The sequence below is a fragment of the Neodiprion fabricii genome, chromosome 5 (assembly GCF_021155785.1).
Source record: "Neodiprion fabricii isolate iyNeoFabr1 chromosome 5, iyNeoFabr1.1, whole genome shotgun sequence".
Taxonomy (NCBI): domain Eukaryota; kingdom Metazoa; phylum Arthropoda; class Insecta; order Hymenoptera; family Diprionidae; genus Neodiprion; species Neodiprion fabricii.
Window position 1 is genome coordinate 18,828,556 of NC_060243.1, and position 24,697 is coordinate 18,853,252.

The window sequence follows — 24,697 nt, forward strand, 5'->3', positions numbered from 1 at the left end:
AAGAAAAATAAAAAAAAAGAAGTTGACTCGGCATCCGTGCTTTGAAGAGAAATGAATCGACGCATAATGACGAACTACTCACCTGGAAACACCCTGTTTGACGAGTACACCGGGAACCGGGGGTGGTGGAAGCTCTGCTAGCCTGAGGGCGAGTTCAGTCGAAGGAACGGGTGCCGGGCTGGTTTGACCAGCGGGCAGCGATCTGGCCCTGGGACTGCTGGACCCCCTGGACCTCGGGCTGCCGGGGGGTGGGGGTAGCGAAGGTGCGGGTGAAACGCGGTTCTCCTTTTCGTCCTGGGGCACAAGAAACCGCCTGACGCTGAGATCCAGGGGGGCGGTGGCGGCGGCGGCGGCGGAAGGGAGGTTTGACGTAGAGTTCGCGGAAGCCGGTGTCGAAGGCTTGTTCGCCGCCCGGAGGACCGTCGGCGCTTCGGTCGTCGACGGTGGCGCCGTCAGGCCCCGTGTCATCGGTTGCAGGGCCCCGTTCGGTAGCAGGAAGCACGCGGTGTCGGGGGTCGGGAGCGCCGGCGCCGTTAGGACGCTCGCCCCCCGGAAGAGCGAGTAAGGGACGATCAGGATCGGGTTCGTCGGTAACGCGAGGCACGGCTGTGGGGGTGGCGAATCTCCAGGGCTCGAAGAGGCGGGGGGCGACGCCTTCAACGGGGGCGGCGGCGCGTCTTTGACCACGTGCCTCGTGCTGCAGTAGTGAGTTTTGTGGGCCCGGTATGTCTTCAGAGAGCTGAACCTGGGAATGTTAAAATTAGAATCAGTGAGGGCCTTCGATTCTTTTGTTAATACCGTAACAGCATCAAAAAACTTAGGGGGTACATACGAGTATAAGACGGTTAAAAAGTGGATGAATTTTTGGGAATCTACAACTTTACTACCACTTACTCGATCAACTTCGTTCAAATTTCTTTTAAATCAAAATTAATCGACAGGATTAGCATTGTTATTAAGAATAATGCCAACCTTTTGTTCGACGACAAAAACGGCTGAACTGATTTACTTCAAATTTGTAAATAACAGGCTTGGACAGTTCATCCTTCTTGCTGCGGCCTCAGATCTTTCACCAAAGAAAATCGGATGCTAACAAAGAGGATAAGCTGTTCAAGAATACTGTGTGATAAAAATACAAGACAGATCTTATACTTTAATAATTCAACTATTCAACAGCTGAAATGTCGTGTAACAGATGGATTTTATTGAACAGGATAATTAAAATAGTTATCTTCGTGGCAAGTGCGCTTAAAATAGGGATTTCTTCACAAGTGTAAAGTGCCTTAGGAGCCGAAAGCGAGTACGCAAATTACATGAGTCAAGAAACCCCTGTATGCTCACATGTCACAACTCTAATTTTCTGTGCCACCTCCTATTAAAAACTAGAAAGTAGTCGTGTTGTTGACGTAGGTACCGCTGAAAAGGCTGTAAGTGCCGGCAACCAAAATTAAAAAAAAAAAAAAAGAAATCCGTTTTTTTTTCTGCTGCATGGTTATTTATCGTTTGGATTTTTTTTGAAGGAAATGGCACTTACAACCATTCTTAATTCTTCGTTTTAAGTGTCAAAGACCTTCGACCCTATACCAACCTAAAACTATCTCATAATGTTGTGAATAACTTGAAAAAAAAAAACAACTTCAACAAATATTCTCCGTGAATATTGGTATTCGGTATGTGCGCGTAGTATGCCATATGGCACCGTATTTGACTATCAGCTGATCGTTTTAGGCAAATTTTATCGATAATCAGGGTACGCTAAATCTTGAGCATACCATTATTTATCTATTTTGTCCCATCAAGTTGATTTATAGTGAAAAAAGAGAAAAGTAAAAAGTTGTAACGTTTAAATATGACCGTATTCGAGTAAGGTATTTTCTGCTACCAGATAGTGTCGCCCAATATAATAGATCTTAATAGCTGTGATCATATTCGCGTGTAGACATGATAGCATCTTGATAACGTTTGCGTTTAGACTTTTACGACACACATATTTTAATTTTTGTTTACCAAACGTTATTAGCATTTTAGTGGAACCAGTTTCTTACTGTATCGCGGTGTATTTCTTATTTTGCGTGTCAAGGAATCGCTAGGATGAATGCGAGGATTCTTCTTCCTCACAGTCTTTAGAAAAAAATTTTATCGAGAAGCTATATTATGTATCTCATAATTATTTAAATGAGAATACCTCTCTGGGTAAAAAAATCTCACTTTTGCATAATGCATGATTCAGGAATGGCTTGACCGATTTTGTTAAGAATTGAATTAGTTCTACATTAAGAAGAACCGCACCGTTGGAGACGAATATTGTAAGAATCGATTCATTCCTTTTCGAGATATCGTCGAATAAAAAACTTATCACGCGCACACATACGAATTTACATATCCGAAAATTGTCGGAGGTGATTCTCTAGACCTGGAAACGATAAGACCTAGCGAAAACTCAACGTTTCATTTTTGGAGTGATTGTAATAACTCCCCTTGCGGGTATTTTCTCCGAAAAAAAAGGAGCGGACGTCGAGAATAGGTGTAAAATATTTTCATGCGCTCCAGAAAAAGCCAAGTTTCAACAAAATCTGTTGGTCAAACTGGAGTGGCTTTATTTGTTAGAAACGCGGGAGATCGAAGAAGAGGTAAAGTATATTGTCACGAACCTGATATCGCAGTTCCTGCAGTACCGTTCGGCCTCCTCGTTCAAGAGCGATCCGTTAGAGGGGCTGCCTGGCGTCGTTGGGCCCGTTCCTGTCATCGGCGGTGGGACCGGCGAAGCGGCGTGCATCCTCATGTGCCTGTTGAGCGAGACCTTCTTGTCAGCGCTGTAGGAGCAGTGAGGGCACGCGTATGCCTTTCGTATATCGAACTTCCCCGATTTCTCGTCGTCCTCGTCGTTCGCGCTCTCTTCGTCGGCGCGCGGCCGGTGCGCGCAGTAAAACGTCCGGTGCGCCTCCAGCGTGCTCGCAGAACTGAACCGAATCCCGCAGGGTGGACAGATCAGCGGTGCTGGCCGCGAGGGTTCTACTGTTATTGCCTCCTTACCGTCCGTTGGCAGAATAAATAACCTCCCCGACGTTATCGCTGGATTTTTAGAAAAAATTCAAATTATTAGGGGGAAGATCGTTTTAAATTCACCCATTTTTTTAAGCTTGTTTTTCCGAACGTGAGTTGCCAATAGCACTAAAACACTTTCATTACAAATATTGAAATTCCTGAATGAAATTTATCCACCGATTTTTATTTACTGAAATGCTGAGATTAGAAAAAATTCCGAAGATTCGAAGCCTTTTCAGCTCTCTTGGCAGAATGTATAACCTCACCGATGTTATCGCTGGAGTTTTGGAAAAATTCCAAACATTAGGGTTAAGACCATTTCAAAATCACTCACATTTTTAAACTACTTTTTTTTTGAGGAGTCTATTATTATCGAAAACACTGGAACAATTTCATTGCGAAAATTGAAACTCCAAAATGATGGGTTTCTATCAGTCAAGATTCGACAAGCTCATCGCAATTATTATTAAACTAAACTTTGAAGTGAATATCGTGATTACCACTATTATGATCATCAAATTTTACATAAACATAATTGATTTCAATTAATCTTTGAAAGACGAAGCTACAGCAGCTATAGCTACTAACTGAGAAAAATTTAATTTTTTATGGCGTGAAAATTTTAAAACACACGTATGGTTACAATAACGCTTGAACAATTATTCAGATTGCAAAAAGGAGTATAAGTAACTATTCAGTGCTGTTATAGTTGACAATGCTATTTCCTGTCTGTAGCAACGTTACATATGTTGAATGTAGCTATTTTTTCAGCTATACCAGACCTTAGCATCAATTTAATTGTTGCACTAACATCAAATTGACACAATGAATAGCAAAAAATATAATACAAGTGACCATAATAAAAAAAATAGGAATAAGCGCAATAATGCATGCTAGATTTTCTGATTACATCGACAAAACCCACTTTCATCTTATATCCAGAACTATATTTTTTGATTATGTTGAAAAACAAGTGAAAATAGTTCAAGACCTTACAAGGAAGGTATCCCAGGTCGATCGCTCAGATTTGATTTATTTTGTAATATGTTATAGCAGACTAAAAACTAAGTGACAGGTATTTTTTTTATCTGCCATTAAACACTTTAAGGGGGTGAATCCACCCTCCACAGTAAGGCATGTGAAAGGGCGATTTGGCAGTTTCACCCACAAGAACATAATATTTTTTAACCAACAGAACTGCAAAAGTTTTCTCATAACAAGAGGGGCAAAATGTAATTTTCGTAATGAATAAAAAAAAAAAAAAAAACTGCCGAATCGCCCCTTGACATATCTTACATTGGGGGGTGGTTTCACCCACTCAAAGTGTTAAATGGCATATTCAAAAAAATACGTGTCGCTTAGATTTTAGTCAACTATAACATATTAGAAGAAAAATCGAATCGGAGAGATCAACCTGGGATACCTTTCGTGTTAGTAATTACAAACTATACATTTTTCTCAGTGTAATTTGGAGCTGAATTATCACTATTATCACTCTACTATCCGAGAATACATACGAACCTTTTTGAAGCGCAGCAGGAAGGGGTGGAGTAAGGTTAGCGGTCGACTTGTTATCCGGTTGGATAGTTAAAGCGGCGACAGTCGCGGGTCGAAGGGCAGGATCAGTCGCCAGACTAGCATTCAGTCTCAATTTAGGTGTAGCTTCATCGTCGAGCTTCATCTTCTTAGCTTGGACCGGAGATTCATCGAGTCGTCGAAGGTCGCCGAGGGCTCTGCGCGCCTCTTTTCTCCTCGACGACGACGGTGGTGAGCATCTCCTTGTCTCGTTCGAGCTCTTGACCGTCTCGATCACGTCATCGTCTGCGTCCTCCTTTCCTCGATGATTTTTTGGGCTCAGGTCACGGGTCGTTCGTAGTGCCGCCTCCCGCTCTTGCAACTTTTTTGCACATGCCTAGTGAGGATAATTTTTTGTTCTTTTAGTGTGCTTCTAGTTTCGCGAATAAATTCGGAATAGGAGAAACATCACCTGCGAACACGGCCACTTTTTTTTCAACCGTCGTGAAAAGTTCTTCTGTTACTTGCTTCAGATTTTATAATCGAACCGTTCAGGAAAACGCTTTGTAGTTATTTCGAAGTGAACGTTGTCGTATTCTGACAATTTTCAGTTAATTATTTGTCACATTTCAATTGACCTGATAAAGTTAATTTAACGTGGACAACATAACAGTGCTATGATAAGCTAGCAGAATTCCAAAAAATTCGACGAGGCACTGAAAGAGAGTGACCAAGTTTACAGAGAATTCATTCATTATACATATAGACAGTATCTGTTTATTTGTTCAAAGTACATACCTCGATTTCCTCAGCCCTGTTGCCGAGCCGCTTGCGCACATCTTCGGGAAGTACGGTCTGTAACCTCGGTCGAATTTCTTCGGTTGAATTCAACCGTGGAGGTGGTGGAAGACTGGACTCGTCCTCCCCAGGATGCGCCGCAGGACTGGACACCCCCGATCCACCGCCGTCGATGCCACTGCTTACCGAAGGGGTTTTCTCTGAATCGCTCCACTCTTCATCTTCCCCTGCAGGAACAGAAAACGATGTTACTTATTACAATTTAAGATAGCAGGGTCAGGTAAAATGTTACGCTTCCACTACACTCCGGGAAAACTCTCCTCAAGGAAAATATTACTCTTCAGAAAGTGGAGTTCAATTGCAGAACACAAAGGTAAAGAAAGACCAACGACATAATTACTCGGAAAAGGAGGTGTCCAAAGGTATTTTTCAACGTTTATCAACATAGTTTAACACTTGCGATAAAAAATCGAAAATTTAACTCTGGTAAATGTGCCATGAGCTTTTTCAGCCTCGTTGCCGAATTACTCATAGAACTCATAGATTGAAGTCACATGTGTTTCAATGTGATTACCACATTCTCCAACAACTTGGAATATTTGAGCATGCTGACTCCTGGCTTGGAGATTAAACACAGTATGTTCCAATGCATAAAAAGTTTGGTTTATCGCGAAAAACGACATCAGTGAACAATCATCAAAAGTCGCGATGAGTCTATAAGCAGTGGGTGGAAATCTAGTCAAACTACCTCTGGCAAAAGTAGTAGGTTGGATAAGTATCACCAGAGGACGGCGAGCAATCCGAGCAGACATCTTTTCAGCGGTCATTTTCACTTGGAAAGGAATGAGCGGTCATCGTCAGTGCGCCGGATCCCCGATGGTAATTCTTTTCAATTGCGGTTGCATGCAGCGAAGGTAACGAAAGCGGCCAAGCGCTCGCCCTGCAGTCACAGAGGTGGGAGTTCCCTGGGGCTCTTAGACCTCGGCTCTGGTCGAGGTGGCCCGGAATATATCTCCGAGGGGGAAACACGGCCGCTATTAACATATCGTCGACCCGATAAACCTTTCTGGGAAGCGATACCATGCGCTCGACCCCAGGTTGTAGGGTTGGGGTTCGATCATCGCGTGTGTCTCTGTGTGGCTGAATACCGATGCACTTTTCCCACTTTGGAAACACTGGCTGGGCGTTCGCAAAGTTCACTCAGGAGCGAGCCCTCAACTGACAGCTGATGGTGAAAATTTAGAATTATAAAAGGTCAGGCGGCCCATCACCTCGAATTTCATTGGTTCGAATTGTCAAATTCCTGAATTGTGATTAGTAATTTCTAATGGCTAAAACTCAGAACGGAACCAATCTTCCTGGTATGACTGAAAGTTGGTAACGATGGAAGGTTTCGTCCATTTAGAGTATCGAGTCTTAGAAGTAATGTATTTTGAAATACTTCAAAATTTTTATCAGATTTCTATAAAGATCTTTAGGCACTTCTGAATTTGACATGTCGGACTTATTGTGACATCCAGTAATGTCAGTATTCGAACAAATGAGATTCGATGTGACGGTCAGTCTGAACTTTGACAGTGCAAAATTCTGTCCCGCATTCCAATCGACGCTGATATCGGGATTACTTTTGGGGTTTCAATCCGTCTTCACACCTCGGTCTTGGTCTGGATGCATACTCTCATCATCAGATCCAATCGAGTTTTGTCGCTGCTTCAGTGTGTCTAATGCAAATGGGTACGACACGCAAGAGAAGGAATGAGGAGGACCGCGTGACCTCGCCTCACCCTCTTTCGCTCCTTCGCCACCTTCTGCCCACTCCTGTACTGTTCGGAGTAAGTCCTCAACCGGTGGATAAGCTCCCGTAGAAGCGCGACGAATGAATACGCGCGCGGTGCCGAGATGTGTTGCTCTCGCTGCTCGTCCTCTACAACCAGCTTCTCGCTCCGAGGAGCACAGCCCGGCACTTGTGCCAAAGCTTTTCTACACGCTCACTCGAGATATGCTAATGCGGTGTCCTGATCGTGACAGTGGCCCTGCTAAGTGAGAGCTCAAGCCGTATCCTGCTGCACTGCCTGCTCCCGCCGCTTCTTCTCGGCATGGTGTTCTGATCATAGGTGCCTTGGAAATAATTGTCTCTTCTCGGTAATAAACTCGCTCGCCGATTAACGCCTCTTCCGAGTAATCAAACTGATCAGAACCTTCCGCTTGCACCGTACAGAAGCTGTATTAAGCTGGTTGCTGCGCACCCAGTCTCTGGTTCAGGTTACAGTCACGTGGTTTTTGGTATTCTGAATTTATTGCATCCCAGTCGACTCGGCAAAGAAGACAAGGAATATCTGATAGCATCCAGGAAAATCTAAACTAGGCAGGAGAGGCGAGGTGTGGCCCGATCCGGACAGCTGGAACGAATGGAGCAAGTATCCCAACTTCAAGAAAGAAATAAGGGGAAGGGTTCCATCAGCCATCAAGACTCACAGCAGAGAGTTATAACTCTGTCCACTCATCCCAAGTGAATTTTAACGGCGTTTCCTTCGCAATCAGTTTACCGCTTTCTGACATTCAAACAAAACCTTATCGCATTTGACTCCTGCATGCCGTTGCCTCAAGGAAAGTTAGCGGTGGCGAATTGCTAGGTCATTTTTCCACTCAAGAATCTACTATGGTGACGAAGATCATACGGCTCGCTCGTAAAGAACATCGAAGAATGTCAAAAGCCGGTGCCTGGCCGAGTCGCCTCGGTGTCGTTAACCCTGGTTCGTCGTCCATCGAGTCAGTTCGACGGCTAATCATCGGTTATCGGGTTTCCGTCTATGTAGCGTCTGGCCGTCCAGCTGTACTTCGTCTACTCTCTTCTACATCGTAGGTCTCTGACAGATTACCCAGCGTTCCTTCTTAATTTATCAATAATTGGTGTGTTTGTAGCCCCATGGGATCAGCCGGTGAGTCAACCGGTATTTCTGGTGAAGACACCGCCACGCCACGACTCGGCACCCAGGTGCGATCAGAACAGACTGACATGACTGTCTTTTATCCCCCTTTTCAAATGCCCGATTGCTCGCGTTCTTTTTCCTTCTTGGAACGACCTGAACGGTTAGTCAAAAACTATAAAACGGTTTACGAAGAGAGACAGTATTGTTTTTTTTTTCAAACTATTTCACTATTGATTGCAAGTTTGTTGCAGGTATTTTATTAGATACCATCTTTAACGATTTCCGATTGATTTCTCTCCAGTAATCACCGTAGAGAGCCAGTCGCAATTTTTAGAGTTGAACCGCCAATCTCATGATTAAGCAGAGATTACCGTCAGACCAAAATACGTCTGACTGCGGTTCAACGTCCAGGTGGAATTGCAAATACTACGAAAGACTATGATAAGATCTAGTTTTACTAAGAAATTCCAACAAACGTTCGAGCGTTTGATCACTGGCCTTCTGTACGGGATACTATAAATCTGGTGAATTATTGGATTCTCGTGAAGACGTAATGGTCAAGAGGGTTCTGGTTTGATAATGGATTTATAGTGAACAGCAATCAAGACGAATAGATTTTAAGGTTCAGAGTTCCGATTCCGCACTTCTGTGAGTTCGTGAAGAGCAGTTCATTCGAGTCACTGATTGGCGTTTATCTCTAGGCGGGAATAGCGTGGTCCAACCAAAGGAGAGGTTGCACCAGGCTGGTTTCGCCGTATCTTCCGAGGCATCTGTCACGCGGCTCACACCGGAGGAACGAAGGAACGAACGCACGAGCTCTTAAAAACTCCATCTTTGCCACGGACGGCGTTGAATATGCAGAAGCAAGATGGTTTATACGTGTTGTCGATTAAGCCTGAGACGAGGCAGTCATTAAGCGATAGCCTGGCACGACGATGGCGACTACGTGTAACCAATCGAGGTCGTTCAAGCAGGTCGCGCGTCGTCCTCGAATATCTTCTTCTTCTTCTTCTTCTTCGGTTTAAGAAGGAGGGAACAAAGCGAGGACAACGAGGACGATCTGTAACCGCGAAGAGGCGAGGAGAGGAGAGAAGAGAGTGAACGGACCCTGCAGATGAGCGCTGACTGCGAGCAGCGCGACTCGTTCGCATCCGTTCGTCTAGCGATCTAATCGGGAATTCCCGCGCCGTGTGCCTAATTAAAGATCAATATCTGACCGATATTATTGCACCCCCCGCCCTGTAGCAGGTTATTAAATTCCGGTATCTCGTGATCTGCTGCCCAGACCGGGGCCCGGTCCTCTATATCTGATCCCGCCGGGCCCCGAGATCTCCCTCGCCTAACAGCGCCCCCTTTTCCCCCCTCTTCACAGCTCTTTCACTCCCCCACTGTCACGAGGACGACGTCCTTGAAAGGATTCGCCCTCTTGTACCACCGGCTAGTTTCGAACCAGTGAAACGCTTCGCGCTCTCGATGAGAGATTGTACCTTGAGACTCCGACTGTTTCGTCGTCTGGTTGGATCCGCGAACCGTGAAAATCATCATTTTCACCGACAGTATTATACTTGTATGTATAGGGGAGATCTTAGAAAATTTTTTAGATTTTTTTCTCATGAAATGGCAAATTCATTATATTTTGGCACGAAATTGGTATCATCTTAAAGAGCAGTCTTACAGAACACACTTGTATTCATTTGCTCAAACGATGTGATTTTTTAGCGAGGCGATTTCAATTATTTTTTTTGAATTTTGCCCAAATTTAAAGCACGCTCATGTTCATCTTAAAACACGATACGTCAAAGTAAAATTTACCACAGTCTATTACTTGTATATTTATTGACTTAGCATAATGATTTTTCATAATTTGTTTTAAGGTGAGATGACAATGAAGCTAAATCTTATTTAGAATTGTGAAATGAATTGTGTATTTTAAATAATTGAATCTTTGAAAATGTATGGATTATTCACGACGAATATCTGTGCTGCGTGATTTAAAAAACCGATACACTAAGTTACTATCTACTGAATCGGTAGCGGTTCTTTTTTCCTTATTCTGTATGGGAACGGTGTTCAAGGGTATGGCACGATTCTTACAATTCTCAAGGTGTGAAAAGGTACAATTTATCCAATGCAAGTTGTGTATATTCAGAGGTCATGTTTCTCACCCCATCTCACACAAGTTTTGCGGTATACGTGTACATGTACATGCACCTCGTGTCATAAATGAATTCACAAAAGAGCTGTTTCTTAGCTAGTCAAATATCGATAGCTATATTTGAAATACGTTACTTTAGGATGCAGAGATCTCAGATTCATGATGAACATTCATTGCTTGAAGTAAATAAACCAAATTAAGGTCAGTAGTTCAATGTGAATGATTGTTGAGATTTGCAATTTCAGTATGATAACTATTTAGATTCTCTGACACAATTATTACTGCAAATATACTACAATATTCTACCAATACAGTATAGGACTGGTCCACGTACCGCGACGGCAAATTCATCAGTTACCATACCACATGTGACTTTTTAGTATACTCTTTTTCTCGTGATGGGAGTGTAAGAATAGAATGAAAGAAGGAGCGGAGGAGGAAGGATAAAAATAAGAAGAGCACGACTCGTTAATATAATTATTCATGTGTGATCAAGGTGTCGAGACACCGGAGTGTCGGTATCTAATTGAAAAACGTTCCTGTGGCGAGGCGCAACTGTCGGAGGAGGAGTTTCTGACACGGAATGTGTCTCACTATCACGCTCCTTCTTCCACTCGCCACCGCTCCACCTACACACCATTCGGATAATCCCTTTGCGGCGGCAACAATTCAGGAGGAGAATCGAAATTGCGTCAGAATCTATGCTGTCGAATTTTAGAATTTTCGTAAATAGTGAAAACCGTGTTTTATCTTTTTAATTTCAACCTTGAGATAGATTTTACAACGCTCTAGAAATTTCAGGCATAGTTTCACTCTATTTCATGATTACTCACGAGATCAGAAATTACTGATATGTAACATATATATGTCAGCTTACATTAGAATTCCAGAGAACCAACGACACTATAACTGCGGGTGAGATTAGAACCTTGTGGATTTTTCATCGTTCACGAGAATTCGACAGAAGTGCCTCATCGGAAGCGACAGACTTTATATGCGGTGTAAAAACTGCCAATCTATAAATTCATGTCATGCACGCGGCGTTGCAATCACGACTTATGTCGTTCCTCTACGTCCGAGTAGAGAGCACGAAGTCACGGAGTGGCCATAACCCGCGCACTGTGTACACAACGTGCGAGACTCACCCCGTTAATACCGTCCTCAGCCCCCGAGTGCGAATCGACGAAGAGATTGAACGCACGGTCTAGCCGTAAAGAGTTAGTGCATGCTAGCCTGGTGGGGCGCGGTTATTCAATAAAAACGAATAGGTTGATTTAGCAGAGTTTTTCACATCTTTGAGAAGCAGGTGAGTACATACATCAGATACTCGCAATTCCCCGATTATAAGGAGTACTTATTGACTCTAAGACTGACCTTAGTAGACTTCAAAAGAGTAGAAAACACTTGGCACGATTTCGAGTCACTCCTACATCACCACTTCCGTCAATGACATTGTCAGGTGTAAACTAATTACAACCTATTATGTTTGTACCCATGTATTTGTACACATCCTGGAAAAGCCAGCTAAATACATCAGCTACTGGAAATCCTTTAATTTTTTAGAGTACTGGCGATATTTACTCCAAGGGTGAACCTAGAAGACTTTAAAAGTATAAAAAATACTTGGCATGTCTTTGACTCAGTTTTGTATAATCATTTCGAAGATTGGAAAGTGTAATCGAATCACTGTACGCCAAGTTCAAACCTCTTCAAAAAGAAATACTTTCGAAGATGCTCGTGACTGGATCGATCAGCCGAATTGATTATTGGTTCCCGCGGTATTATAACGAGCGTGTCGAGGGCTGTAAGGATGAGAAATACGAGGTGGCACCGCGATCTGAGCTGAGCTGAGTCGAGCTTTATCTCTAGACAGCTATTCCGACCCTGCGCAGTCCTGCAGGCCTTCCAACCCATTCGCGTAACATTTTATCTGTTATAAAAACTTTGACTTAAACCACGAGGGATGATAATCGTATACGGTTATCGATACTGTGTACAATCTCCCCCTTTCTGTCTTTTTCGTTTCTTATATACACGTTTATTATTCTTATCATTCCAACGTTATCTTTTAAAAAAAATTTTAAACGTCACTTGCTCTTCGAAACTTTGAAACCGCATTGAAAAGGCGGAGTGAAAGAAGAAAAAGCGCTGATATGCCACCTTGTGTTGGAAGCTTCACCTTCAGGGATGACGATACAATGTCAAAGCGTATCATCAGTGGGTATTAGTTCTGATTCCACGATCCTACTCTCTGACAGTGCATGCCGATTTCGACGAGCGGGCGTGGGTGGTACTGGGATGAATGTTCGTGGCAGTGCCTCGCGATGATCGAGGGTGAAGGATCGAGGCAGCCGATTGTCCGAGGGAGTGAGTACGCGGAGTGGAGCTGCAGCCGCGACTTGAGCAAACTGTCCATTAAACCAACGAATGGCCGCGATTGCAAGAGAGGATAATGCCGCAGTGGGTATAAGTCTCGGGCGTCGACGCCGTACAAAGCATAAGCAATAACGGTACGATATCCCTGCCTATCGGGAATAATTACTTTGAGGCTTCTCCCTATCGCGAGGCGAGAAAAGAAGAAGAAGAGGAAGAGGAATAAAGAGGGTATGGGTACAAGTGAGTATAAGTGACTTCACCGTTCCCCCTGCGTTCACGTTCCCGGAATCAGTATTTACTGTGACGCGATGAGATAACCCGATCCGGGACCACGAATTATGGTTTCAATATGACGACGCGATGCTTCTTCCTTTCGTAACCCGTCCTCCCCGAATATCCGCTGCAAAACCTTAAAGATAGGTTATTCAGCGTCGAAAATTCAAAGGCAAGCGAATTTCCGGTTCTGCAGAAGGACTTTGAATGACGTCAATGTTTGATTTGAGTCAGTGAATGCAGCTGTTAAGAATCCGATCTTTGTTGCCAAATCAGAACAACGCGGAGTCCTCGATGACGTCACATAGAGGTTCGGTACGTTTAAAAGTTCAAGAATCGATCCGATCCAGAGTGTCTTGAAATTGTCAGAAAAAATGCGATATCGATATCTATAGCCTATAATTTGGAGTCAAATTAACAGCATTTCGATGTCAATCGATCACTTTCTGATGTCAATTCAACACTATTTGATGTTGAATTTCCAAATTAACTAAAAAAAAAATGTTCCATCATGGGTTGGGTTCTATGCGCTGGTGTGTAAATAAGTGAGCATGGGAGTCTGATGAGAAGAAAGTTAGGACAAGAGAAGGAGGGTGTAAAGCTCGGACTCCATCTGGAGCCGATCTCTGTCTTTCCCTGAAAGATGCTGTCGCGGTTTGAACCACCTCATCAGCGGATGATGAAGATGAGGACGACGATGTGGCGATGGTTGTCCTGAGTTTGTAGCTGGCATGGCAACGTGCGTCTGGACGGTGCACCGCGGCGGTGGTTGCGGTACAAGGGCCCGAGGAGGACACAGCGAGCACATTATGCCGGCGAACTGATACGGCGGCTTATCTGGTGCCAGCCTGCGTCCGCGGACGGCGGGGCTATCCGGACTCCTTCGGGTGCCTAGACACTCGTTCACTTCCTCACAGAGTCGGAATCTGGACGCATTTCTTTCTGCATCTTCTTATGCCGGGCTAATCTCGGCGCTGCCGACGGCCCTTGATAACTGATAACAGACTCCATATCCGTATACCCATACTTGAAAGACGTTGAGGGTGTAATACTCTGCGTTTTCGATGTTCAACAAAGAAGTTATTCAGAAGTATTTTAACAGCTTGAAATCGCTTCACTGACACCAATAGAAAGTTGATTTATAATGGATCTGAAGTTTCAATCCATCGAGCTTGATCGGATTGCAAGTTTTTGTTTATTCTGAGCTATGATATGCACTTCCTATACAACGCGCAGCGATCTAATTTACCCAATGGTCCAAGATATCCTAGTTTTCTCCAGTAAACGAATATGAATCAGTGGGATATTCAGCCACACGTTCACCATTTCATAATGTTGGAACGCTTACTAAGTTTCATTTACTCTTCAAGACTTTATTATTCGAGTTAGCGTTGAAGTTTGAATGATCGAAATGTCAGGTACATGTCGAATTGCCAATCAATGGACATTAAATTATTTGAATATTCTCGAAAATCACCGGGAATTAATTGAGATAAATTTAATCCTTGGACATCATTATAGATTGCTTAAAGACCTAAGATGAACGCCAAATGGTTTAGATTTATTAACATTGACCTCCAATTATTTTCATTGATATTTATAGATTATCTAATGCCATCCAATTATCTTTTTTCCCACAGTACCAAATGATTTCTATTGATTTACGATTTAGCCTTGATTTCCAATAATTTCTCAGCGATCTAGATGATTAGCAGTCATTACTTGCGATTATAACCAATCCGAGAATCACTGGAAATAACGTAGGCGGTTGAAAAATCATTAGTAATCAGGGTTACTGGAGATCCACGAAACTTACATGGCGGATAAAAATTGATAGAAGTCACTCTCGAGATCTGTGTTAATGAATTGAAACCATTCATTAGATTTCCTACGAATAGCCCTTCGAATTCAATTCATTTTTTCCCTTGCATCTCGTTTTCCACCCCCACCATAACCCTCAATAATTCCGTTAGTCATTTGCCAGTGGGTTTTGGCGAGTAGGGAGAAAGAGAGAAAGAGAGAGCGAGAGAGAGTTGGCGTACCGGCGACGGACGGGATCGGGAGAATACGAAGAGAGGCAGCGAGAGAACCGAGCCAGGGAACCTGGCCGGCTCGCTATCGGTCTGGAAAGCCTTATCAGCTGCATGCAGTGCCCTCCCCGTCCCCTCCGCCTCCGCCCCCACCTCCTCCTCGTCCTCCTATTCCCTCTTCGTCCCGGGACAGCCTTTCCAGCTCTCGCCCTTCCCGCGCTCCAGCGAACCAACCGCCGCCTCTTCCCACTTCTCCTTCTTCTTCTCCTCCTCCTCCTCGGAGATGTTACCGCTATCTCCACTCGAGATGGCTGTATAGTGAATCTCCCGATAACACCTCAACTTAAATAATATTGGACTATAAGCTTGGCTCCGCTGGAGGGATTAAACACACCACCGCGAAACACAGCGAGAGCCGGTTCGCTTTGTGGCTCATGTCTATACCATGATCGATATATTATACCCTTATTTCACAACGAATTATATAATAAAATTTTATTTCAGAGATATGATTCTGTCGGGGCTCTTATGCTTGCCTCGATCGGGATCGTAATTACTATTTTTAACTCTAGAGCGACTTGAAATGAGTTTTGAAGTTACGAAATATGAGTGGACAATTTCTTTCGTTGCATGTTTAACAGAATTTTGAACCGTTGTGGAATGGCGATTTAACCATTTTATTACTCAGCTGCATCGTTGCAATCACACTACGAATTTCAACCTCATGAAATATTGAATTTTTTTTACACTTTGGTCTTAATTATATCATTTAATGTGATTTAAAGATCTGTATAAAAGGAATTCTGTCTGCATATTTACTTCTGTTTGCCATACTGAAGAATTTAAACTTCAATAACTGAATATAATTCAACTTATCGAAAAGAAAGTCCAAGGTACCTGAACTGGTATTTGTGATTTTACGTAACCACTGGTGAAGAACGCCTCAATATTTGCTACGATTTCAAACACTTAATATCTGATATCTGAAGACGTTTTGTTGTGTAAGCTGAAAAGCACCGGTAATCCAGAAGGAATTGCTTGAATATATTCATCGTGGAAATTTCGGAACACTGGCACTGTCCGCACGCTCTTTAATCTCAGGCTTTCTCTCAGAGATCAGGAATCATGCCGTCACTCCTTTTTGTTTATTTCAAATACTGGGTATAACTGGAGACTACAGGAATACCGGTATATAAAGTTTCACCGTATCCTACCGAGGATAACGAATTAAGAGAGACGTATCGATGTGATGAGCATCGGATCACGTGTAGGCCGTTGAGGCACGTCCATGTTCTTGCCCCGATAGCATCGACGACATTGTTATTATACAGTGGGTATACCGAGAAGGCCGAAGAATCGGTAGAACAGTCAAATTTGAACGGTTAAATTTCAATATCGAGCATCCCGTTGAGCCTGAGAGCGAGGATGCAGGTCGAGCTCGGGTGCCAGTCCGGGTCCCGCAGAGGGTTCTGTGGCGAGCCTGGATCCGGCCGATAACGGCTGACAGGCTATCTTAACCCTAGCAGGCTTTATTATGAACTCGGCGTGCTGTTTCCAGTAGCAGGTTAGACATAATCCCGAAAACTGTGGCCACCGCTGCCTGCGGGAGTTGTAGCGCGGAATTTCCCTGCCGGAAAAGAAGGTCACGAGGAGGTGAGTCACGGTAACGAAATGCGAGCTCCGCAGGAACGGGGATGAAGAGGAGAAGGGGAAAGAGAAGGGGGGAGAATCAGATACGAACTCCCGCACGACGGAGGAGGTGTTACGCTTGTGTGAGGTGGACCTCTTTATCGTGATCCCGTCCACCAGTTCAGCGCTCCTCATTAGCCTGCTCGGTCATCAATCACCGCTCCACGAACGAACGTCTTCGGACCGCCACCTTCTTCTCCTCCGCAGGTTCTGAACCCTGCAGCTTATACGGCGACACCAACACCATCCACTCTGGGACTACAGTGTCCCAATATTTGGACCGCTTGCGGTCTTGTCTCCGGAGCGATCGGGCCCGCCTCTGCCGCCGCCAGATATTCCGCCGCTCGAAAGCTCGGGTCAAACCCGTTCGCGACGACTGTTGCCTGGTTCCACCAGGTCTCACTGCGAAAGATCGATCGAGGATATCAAACGATCGAAATGCCGGGCAGCACTCGAATTCGAGGTTATACTCCGATGACCATCGGCCAATATTGCAAGTATGAAACAGGTGTGGAGCTTCAGGAATTGTTCAAAACATTCGCGGTCAATCGACTGTAATTGAGGTTGCAGGTCATCAAGTGTCGATTGGTCGTCCTTAGGTATCACAGACACCAATGTTTGATAATCAGTAGTATTCTTCAGAATTTGGATGATTTGCGAGGGGTCTCGTTAGGGCCTCACTGACTTTCTGAGGTACTGCTTAGAATACCATTGCAAGATATTGCAGGTATCCAAGTGGGGTTGGTGGTGGATTCCACTATATCGTATCCTGGTTAGTTCCTCACCAAGTATCAGTTCGTCTTTCTCAGGAATTACGGACAACGATGCTTGATACGGAGCATTCTTCGGAGCACTTACAGGCTTAGATAATCTGCAGGGGGTCTCGTCAGGGCCTCACAGCCTTTCTGAGGATCTATTCGGCATACCTGATTAGGATCTAGCAGAGTGACCTGATCTATTTTAATTGGAGTTCTGACGTGAGGCGAGTCAAAGCGCATAAGAAGGACCCCCTTGGGTTTCTCGCACAACTTGCACAAGAAAATGAACGACAAATTTTGAGGTTGATATAAACTATAACGTTTATGAAATTCATGTTGATTTCTTGGATCAGGAGCAGGATGTTATCTAGACAGCGCAAAGCGGAAAGTTGTCAAAATGATGTCACATGATTCGATTTTTGACGTCAAAAAGTCGCTGAAGATATGTTTTGGACACGAAGATAATGTCACTTCGAAGTCAAACACCGATTAGTCTATTTTCGGTTGGAGTAGTTACGTGGTGAAGTGGACTTTGATCTTGACCGTTGTCGAGTGTTTTGGAACTTTTTCTGACCAAGCGTGCACTTTGACTTTGCAGCAGCGAGGGACGATGGCGATGATTGGTGTTAATCTCAGTGAATTGGACTTCTATCCTGATGTTTGTGAAGAGTATTGAGGTTTCTTTTGACCAGGCCTGCACCTTGCAGTGTTTGGAAAGGTATTCGACCGACAATGAGAGAGGAATGAGAACGCGGATCCCCGACGATAGCGGAAATGGGGATGGTCGGCGATGAGCCGATGCTCTCCGCAGTCGCCCACGGTTATGCTGTAGAAGAGAAGAAAAGAGAAGAGAAGAGAGCGTAGCGTTCGTTTCTCCTTCGAATCTTTTCAATCTTGCTTCTTCTCTCCCGGTTGTGCGAATGGAGTGCAGATGGGAGCATGCCAGCCAAGGTGGAGCGCAGAAAACGAGGGACTGCGGTTGGCAAGGTTGAATATCGGGACACCTGGCCGCCATCTTCGCGGGCCAATCTCCCGTCCGCGTTCTGGTCCCCTTCTGGATGTCCTTTCTTGGCGATCTACACCCCGCATCTCGCCGAGGTATAATACTCGCTGCCGCACTGGAGGACGGGCTCCGTTTGCGACAAGATGAGGACGACGTCGAGATCTCCAGGCTTTCGACGCCGCGGTGCGTTCGTCGAGTCGTTTCTCGATTCCCGCTCCTCGCCACTCCAGGAATTTATATGTAAGCAACGAGCTTTTCTTGTTTGTACCGATGCTGCTGCTGCTGTCGACCAGTCAGCACCGCTTCAGGGGGAATTTCGAATTAGCTTCGATCGATCGAAGCTCTCGATATGAACGCGAACGACAAAACACACGTCGGCACTCGATCGAACCCCCATTAATTGAGTATTTATGACGTCCTCTATCCAGCTACGCCACCACGCAACAGGTTATAATCAGAACTCCTAAATCTCTGAAAAGTTGCCTGCGTAAACCTCCCCGCTTGCTTCTATATGTATATCGCTATTTCACAACAATGGGATAGCTGCTTTGACAAAAAGTTTAATTTTATACACAATCCTTTCGGAGATATTGGTAAAACTATATTTCGTTAACCTGATGAAATTTTCAAGTTCGGATTTCAATCACTTTCCTGCAATTTCTCATCCGTGAAATTTTTAGAAATGAATGCCGCGATTTTTTTGCAAAAATAAGCTGAAATTTCGGATAGACGAATTATTCAAAATACTGTGTAAGATTTCAGCGAATTTCTATACAAATTTGTTTCATCTGTTTTGAATATACTTAAAACGATTCAAATCATTTCAAATGATTTAAAAACGCGATGAGGAGTTACAGATAATTTCAAGAGACACGAGAACAAATGAAAAATCTAGTTAGATTAAGATTTTATCTCCGATGTCATCAAATTTGAAGAAATTTAATTCATTGCCTCACATTCAAAAACTTGATAGGTTTTTGAACATTTCAAAGATTATATCAGGAATGTATAAATCAATATTCAGATCAGTTATCCTTCAGAAGGAACCGGTATTTGGAGATTTAAAACTCCCATACAAATCGACAAAAGTGTGTTGCAATTTCAGCGTAGTATCAGTGTGAAATTTCTGGACGAAGCCCGCGTCTATATATAGATTTTTCGGCCCAAAGGGGTTAAATAAGATTATCGCAATAGTGGATAGAAAATATACCAGGGTAAAAAAAAAAGAGTTTTCGCGTAATAGATTTTCTCGTTACAACTGCAAAACACCATTTTCAATTTGTACCCAGAACTACATTTTTGGGTAAGGATAGAAGTTGAGTATAGTAAAGGATTGTACAGCAGCTATAACTCAGTTTTTTCCTTGTATGGTCACCCCTTTCCCTTTGATTTAGCCTTGAGACTTTGGCCTCAGGCTTTTCAAATTCGAGTATGCAGTTAGGAATAATGGACTACCGTTTGATGGAGGTGGCGTAGTGGAGTGCGGCAGGTAGTAAATGATCATTACGGTAACATCACGTCGCGTTATGGTGGTTGGGACCGAGCAGTAATGAAATGGTTAACGCCTCACGCGTCGGACGCCCCCCGGAGCGCGGTCAAGACGTGTTATTATAAGACCATCACCCGCAAACGATGAGAGGCTCAATGGCCCGGTAGCTCCCCTCCCGGGGGAAGAATAAGGAGAATGCGAAGGGATATTAGAGACGAGAAGATTTATGGCGCACGCGGTCGGGCTCGCCCCTTATATTCCGGTATGACTAGTGCCTACCCATCCACATTTCCATTTTACGCTGGCACCCCGCGTCTCAAGTTTTGTCAACTATGCGACTCTCTCGCTTCCTAGCAAACGATCAGATTTGCATTAGAATCCTTTGAATCGTTGCACATTCCTTGCCTTTTTTGTAGTCTGTTTTTTTTTGTTTTTTTTTTTCCTTGTTGTCTGCCCAACTCAAATCTAAGGTTAAAATCGACGCCTTCCAGTGCCGAAAACCTGAGGTTCGACATCGATAATTGAAATTTCAGTTTTGTACGTTTGGTTGAGTCAGGATTTTGACTTTGTTTCAATCATGTTTCGTAGTTGCTTCACATTTTGAAGAGAGTCAATGGTTCTACCTTCTTCAATTGTGAATTTACCACGGACCAAAATGTTGACATAATTAGCCTAAATAGTCTGGAATTGATAAACGTGATACTTTTGATCAATGTCAAAATACTTTAAATCCAACACCGAATAGGGCGAACCAATATACAGAAGAAAATGACGGAAAGTAAGAAACTACCTAGAAATGATATGCAATTGTATACCAAATTAACCCTGAAGAATAAAAGTTCTAATAGTAAGTAGATTTCTTGACGTGATAAAAATTTAAACCTAATTTTGGAATCGCTGATTGAGGTTGAGACAAAAGTATGGTATATGTAATATTGTTTCATAGAGCCTTTACCTTGTTTTATGACATGACTTACCGGAATATCCTAATTTTGACCATTTTCACGAAGATCAAGGACTATTGAAATGAAGGTTGAGACTTTTTTTTACTGCGTGTATTTCCGTTTCAGTATGTCAGTATTCAGTATTACAAGTGATTTATTATACTCTTAATAAAAATGCGTTTCATTTTGAATCATGCACACGTCTGAAGCTAAGAGCTAAACAATATACCACATGCGAATACTATACAGTATACCCTCTTCTCCGTGAATCTTCGACTACCGTCTAGCTATTCTTCCGCATAATTAGTAATAAGTCCCTATAATCTCGAAGAAAAACCGTTCGTTAATATAACCAGTCCAAAACTCTACACCTCGGAATACCTGCACTGTATGCACAAGCCGATGCGACGGAGCAAGCTAAGGTGTGGAAGGTGGCGAGTGTCGTGAAGTAGTGGCCACGAACCGGGCGGACAAATTGCCGCCAATTAAAATTCTCCCTTGATGCTAGGCGGCTCGGAGGGCCACTGCAGGTGAGCGAAGAACAGAGAGAGAGAGAGAGAGAGAGAGAGAGAGAGAGAGAGAGAGAGAGAGAGAGAGGAGAGAAGAGAAGACCTGGGAAAGCGAGCGGAGGACCAGTTTCACCCAATTAAGTTGTACGTTGCACGTTATGGTGTCGTACACCCGGCTTCACTCTTCGGGCCCCAAGGCTCAGGGCCGTCGCTGGGGGTCCGCGGACGGGTTCCTCCAGGTTTTCGTTCCTCTTCTGATCGGGGCGGAAAGACTCGGGGGAAACCGGATGAGCGGCGTACCCCGCTTATCAGCGTCTCCCAGACACGTCACAATCGATATATCTCGCGAAGGCTCTTCGAGGACGGGTGCGGGGTTCAGGGTGTCTGGCTGCAGGCCCGCGGCTCATCCTCACCGGCCGATATATAGCCGGCCAAACCCCCGATCCCAGCCTCCTCCCGCCTTCCCGTTGCAGAAAAGATCAATTTTAGATTCCCTGCGATTTATAACTTCCTCTAATATGACGACGATACCATCGGCCGACCTGGGAAACGATCGCGAGAAGACCTCTCTCTCTCTCTTTTTCCCCTCTCTACCTCTCTCTGACTCGCGATACGCGGATGTAGATATTCTCACTTTGTGAGCATCGAGTTATGCCCTTCTTCACCCTACCACCTCCAATGTCGAAATTTCGCCGAGCTAAATCTGTATCGCGCTGCACATTTTGAATTTATGTTTGCACTTAACCAACTGCGTTTTAAACACTGACGCGAGGTTGTCATCACTCGTGAGATTTGTATTTTGCACAACAGATTTCAAGATTGGTGAATTTCGAAGGATTTTGAAAGATTTAAAATAATTTCACAAGAGTTTGATGAGTTCAAATAATATGAAAAACTTTCGCAAATGTTCAGAAACTACGTTTAAGTGAAATTATTTTACAAGACTTCAACGGATATCGAAGATTTCAGAAATAATATTTTGAGTGATTTCACAGAATTTTAGGAAGTTTCACGAAACTTCAAAGATGTCAGATATTTGCGAATTATTTTACAAGGTTGGAGAATGTTTTATAAAATTTCATAGAATTTTAGAAGCTTTCGTGGGGTTTCAAAAATTTTTAATGTTTTCAAAAGATATCATATCGTAGTCAACGTTCCTCAGTATGATTTCTGTACCAAGAAATTTCCGTCCAATACGGATCATCGTTTAAACAGCAGTTATTTCAGCGACGGAACCGTTTAAGATAGGAAACTTTCCCACCATAGCAATGGTTTCGATGTGTCCCAAAAAATGCCCCATTGAGGCATCTTGAACTTTCAAGAAGGTACGATAACTCATTGTGTGCTGTTTTGCACGTGACTAAAATTAAGAACGCTGGTTATAATCAGATGGCAATGAAGAATTAAGCCTAAGTATTGTTTTGATCTCGAATGGATAGACGAGGAAGTGAGCGATATAAGGGTAAAAGGAAAGGAGCAAAAAGATGGGAGAAGAATGGAAGATAGAAAGAAAAATGGTCGTCATGTTGAAGCGAACCTCTGTCATGATCGCCTCAGGTAACACGAACCTCAATCGACGTAAAATATATCCGCAGCATTTTACAAGCGGTTAAACACTAAACAGGCCATTAACATAGCTATCAACACGCTCCAACCATTACCATGGATGCGGGAGTGGCTTCTCCACCTTTCGCTGCCGCCGCTGCTGCTGCAGCAACGCCAAGAAGACGAAGAAGAAGAAGACGGCAAAAGCGAGCAGCGAACTCTACACCGGACTTTTCTCCCGGCTTACATACATACGCAGATACATACATACATGCTCTTAAGACGCTCTCTGCAAACACCTGGTCAACCCGCCAACAGTCGGACGAAACAATTACTGCCTTCGCCGTAAGCTACGACCAACTCTCAGGATTAATTCTCTCCAATTGCCAAGGCCGTCGATAAATTCTTTCATCGGTTACACGAAACCCGTTTTAAACCCGGTGTTGGGGTCCAATGGTTACTCGATTGGTTGCTGTTACTGAATAAACTCCTCATTACCACTTTTCCGTGCTTCCTGCCACTATCGATTTTGACACTTTACTCGCTTGTCTTACAATTAGAAAGATTTTCTACGACATGATCAATGAAGCAAATCCGCCCTATGCAAGGTATAAAGTTAAAGTTCGTGAAGTTTATCGAACAAACATTTGGCGGAAAATTGAAGGCTCGTAAAATGAAACAATGAGAATGATGTTCGATGATTGACTAGCAATAGCCCTTGATTTGCTAACCCTTAAAACCGTCAACAATTGACATAGTAACTCAATTTTCAGGTTCATATTTTGATGAATCAACGTTACGAACTTCAACTTCATTTTAATTTAAGGAATCAAATACTTTGTTTACTGCATCTCCTGATCTAACCTCACAGTAAAGTCATACGTGTTTTCTTACCCCTGGCGGCTACTATCATTAAAAATTTCCGACGATGGTACAAATCTATTTCCATCCGACGAACCAAATGCTCTCTGATTTTTAACGGTGGCGTTCGACTCAGTAATTCAAGAATTTCATGTCATCTCCAAAGAGTCAAGATTTTATATAATTTCTCTTCTTACTTCCATTTATGCATTACAATGCGCGTCCTACATCTTACCAAACAAAGATGTTTTTTTTATCGAAACGTGGTGATCAGATATCCAAAAGTCTCAAACTTGAGATGACAGACGATTTAGGTTAGATTGACTTATTCCAACAGGTCCCAGTAGATTAATGTTGTGATTACTAGAAAATGCAGTATTTACAACTATGTAATAACACTGAATACAGTTACTGTACAATACTCAACTGTTATTGTAACGATACCTATTTCGCTGTACGCATGTGATCACGGATTTTGAGACGGATAATTTTTTGTAATCCGCAATGGCCGGTTAGCAGCGATGGCACTACAGGCCGAATCTGCATTGCCAACGTAACCGACTTGTTCAAAAAATTAGCCTTCTCAGAAACCGTGGCCACATGTGTACAATTCCCTAGTAAGTATGCTCTGTTTTAGAAATGCTCATATGCGATAACCGTATTGCTCAACTTTCGATTCGACTGATAATTCACGATGATGAGAAATTATCGTTAAATGCTGATACTGTGCGCCTTATACATACAGTGTTCGGGATAAACCCAGAGAGGATCCTTGAT

General features: G+C 43.5%; 1 protein-coding gene across 2 annotated transcripts in view; it reads right to left on the reverse strand.

Annotated features, from left to right (window-relative positions):
• Positions 1-24,697, reverse strand: part of LOC124182176 (zinc finger protein ush) — a 123,175-nt gene that overhangs the window by 4,783 nt on the left and 93,695 nt on the right. For both annotated transcript variants that reach the window (XM_046569106.1, XM_046569107.1), the window contains 4 exons: positions 5,359-5,585; positions 4,567-4,957; positions 2,652-3,072; positions 83-745 (listed from right to left, as the gene is read on the reverse strand). In XM_046569106.1, the coding sequence (XP_046425062.1) occupies positions 83-745; positions 2,652-3,072; positions 4,567-4,957; positions 5,359-5,585 (1,702 nt within the window). The remainder of the gene's footprint in view (positions 1-82; positions 746-2,651; positions 3,073-4,566; positions 4,958-5,358; positions 5,586-24,697) is intronic.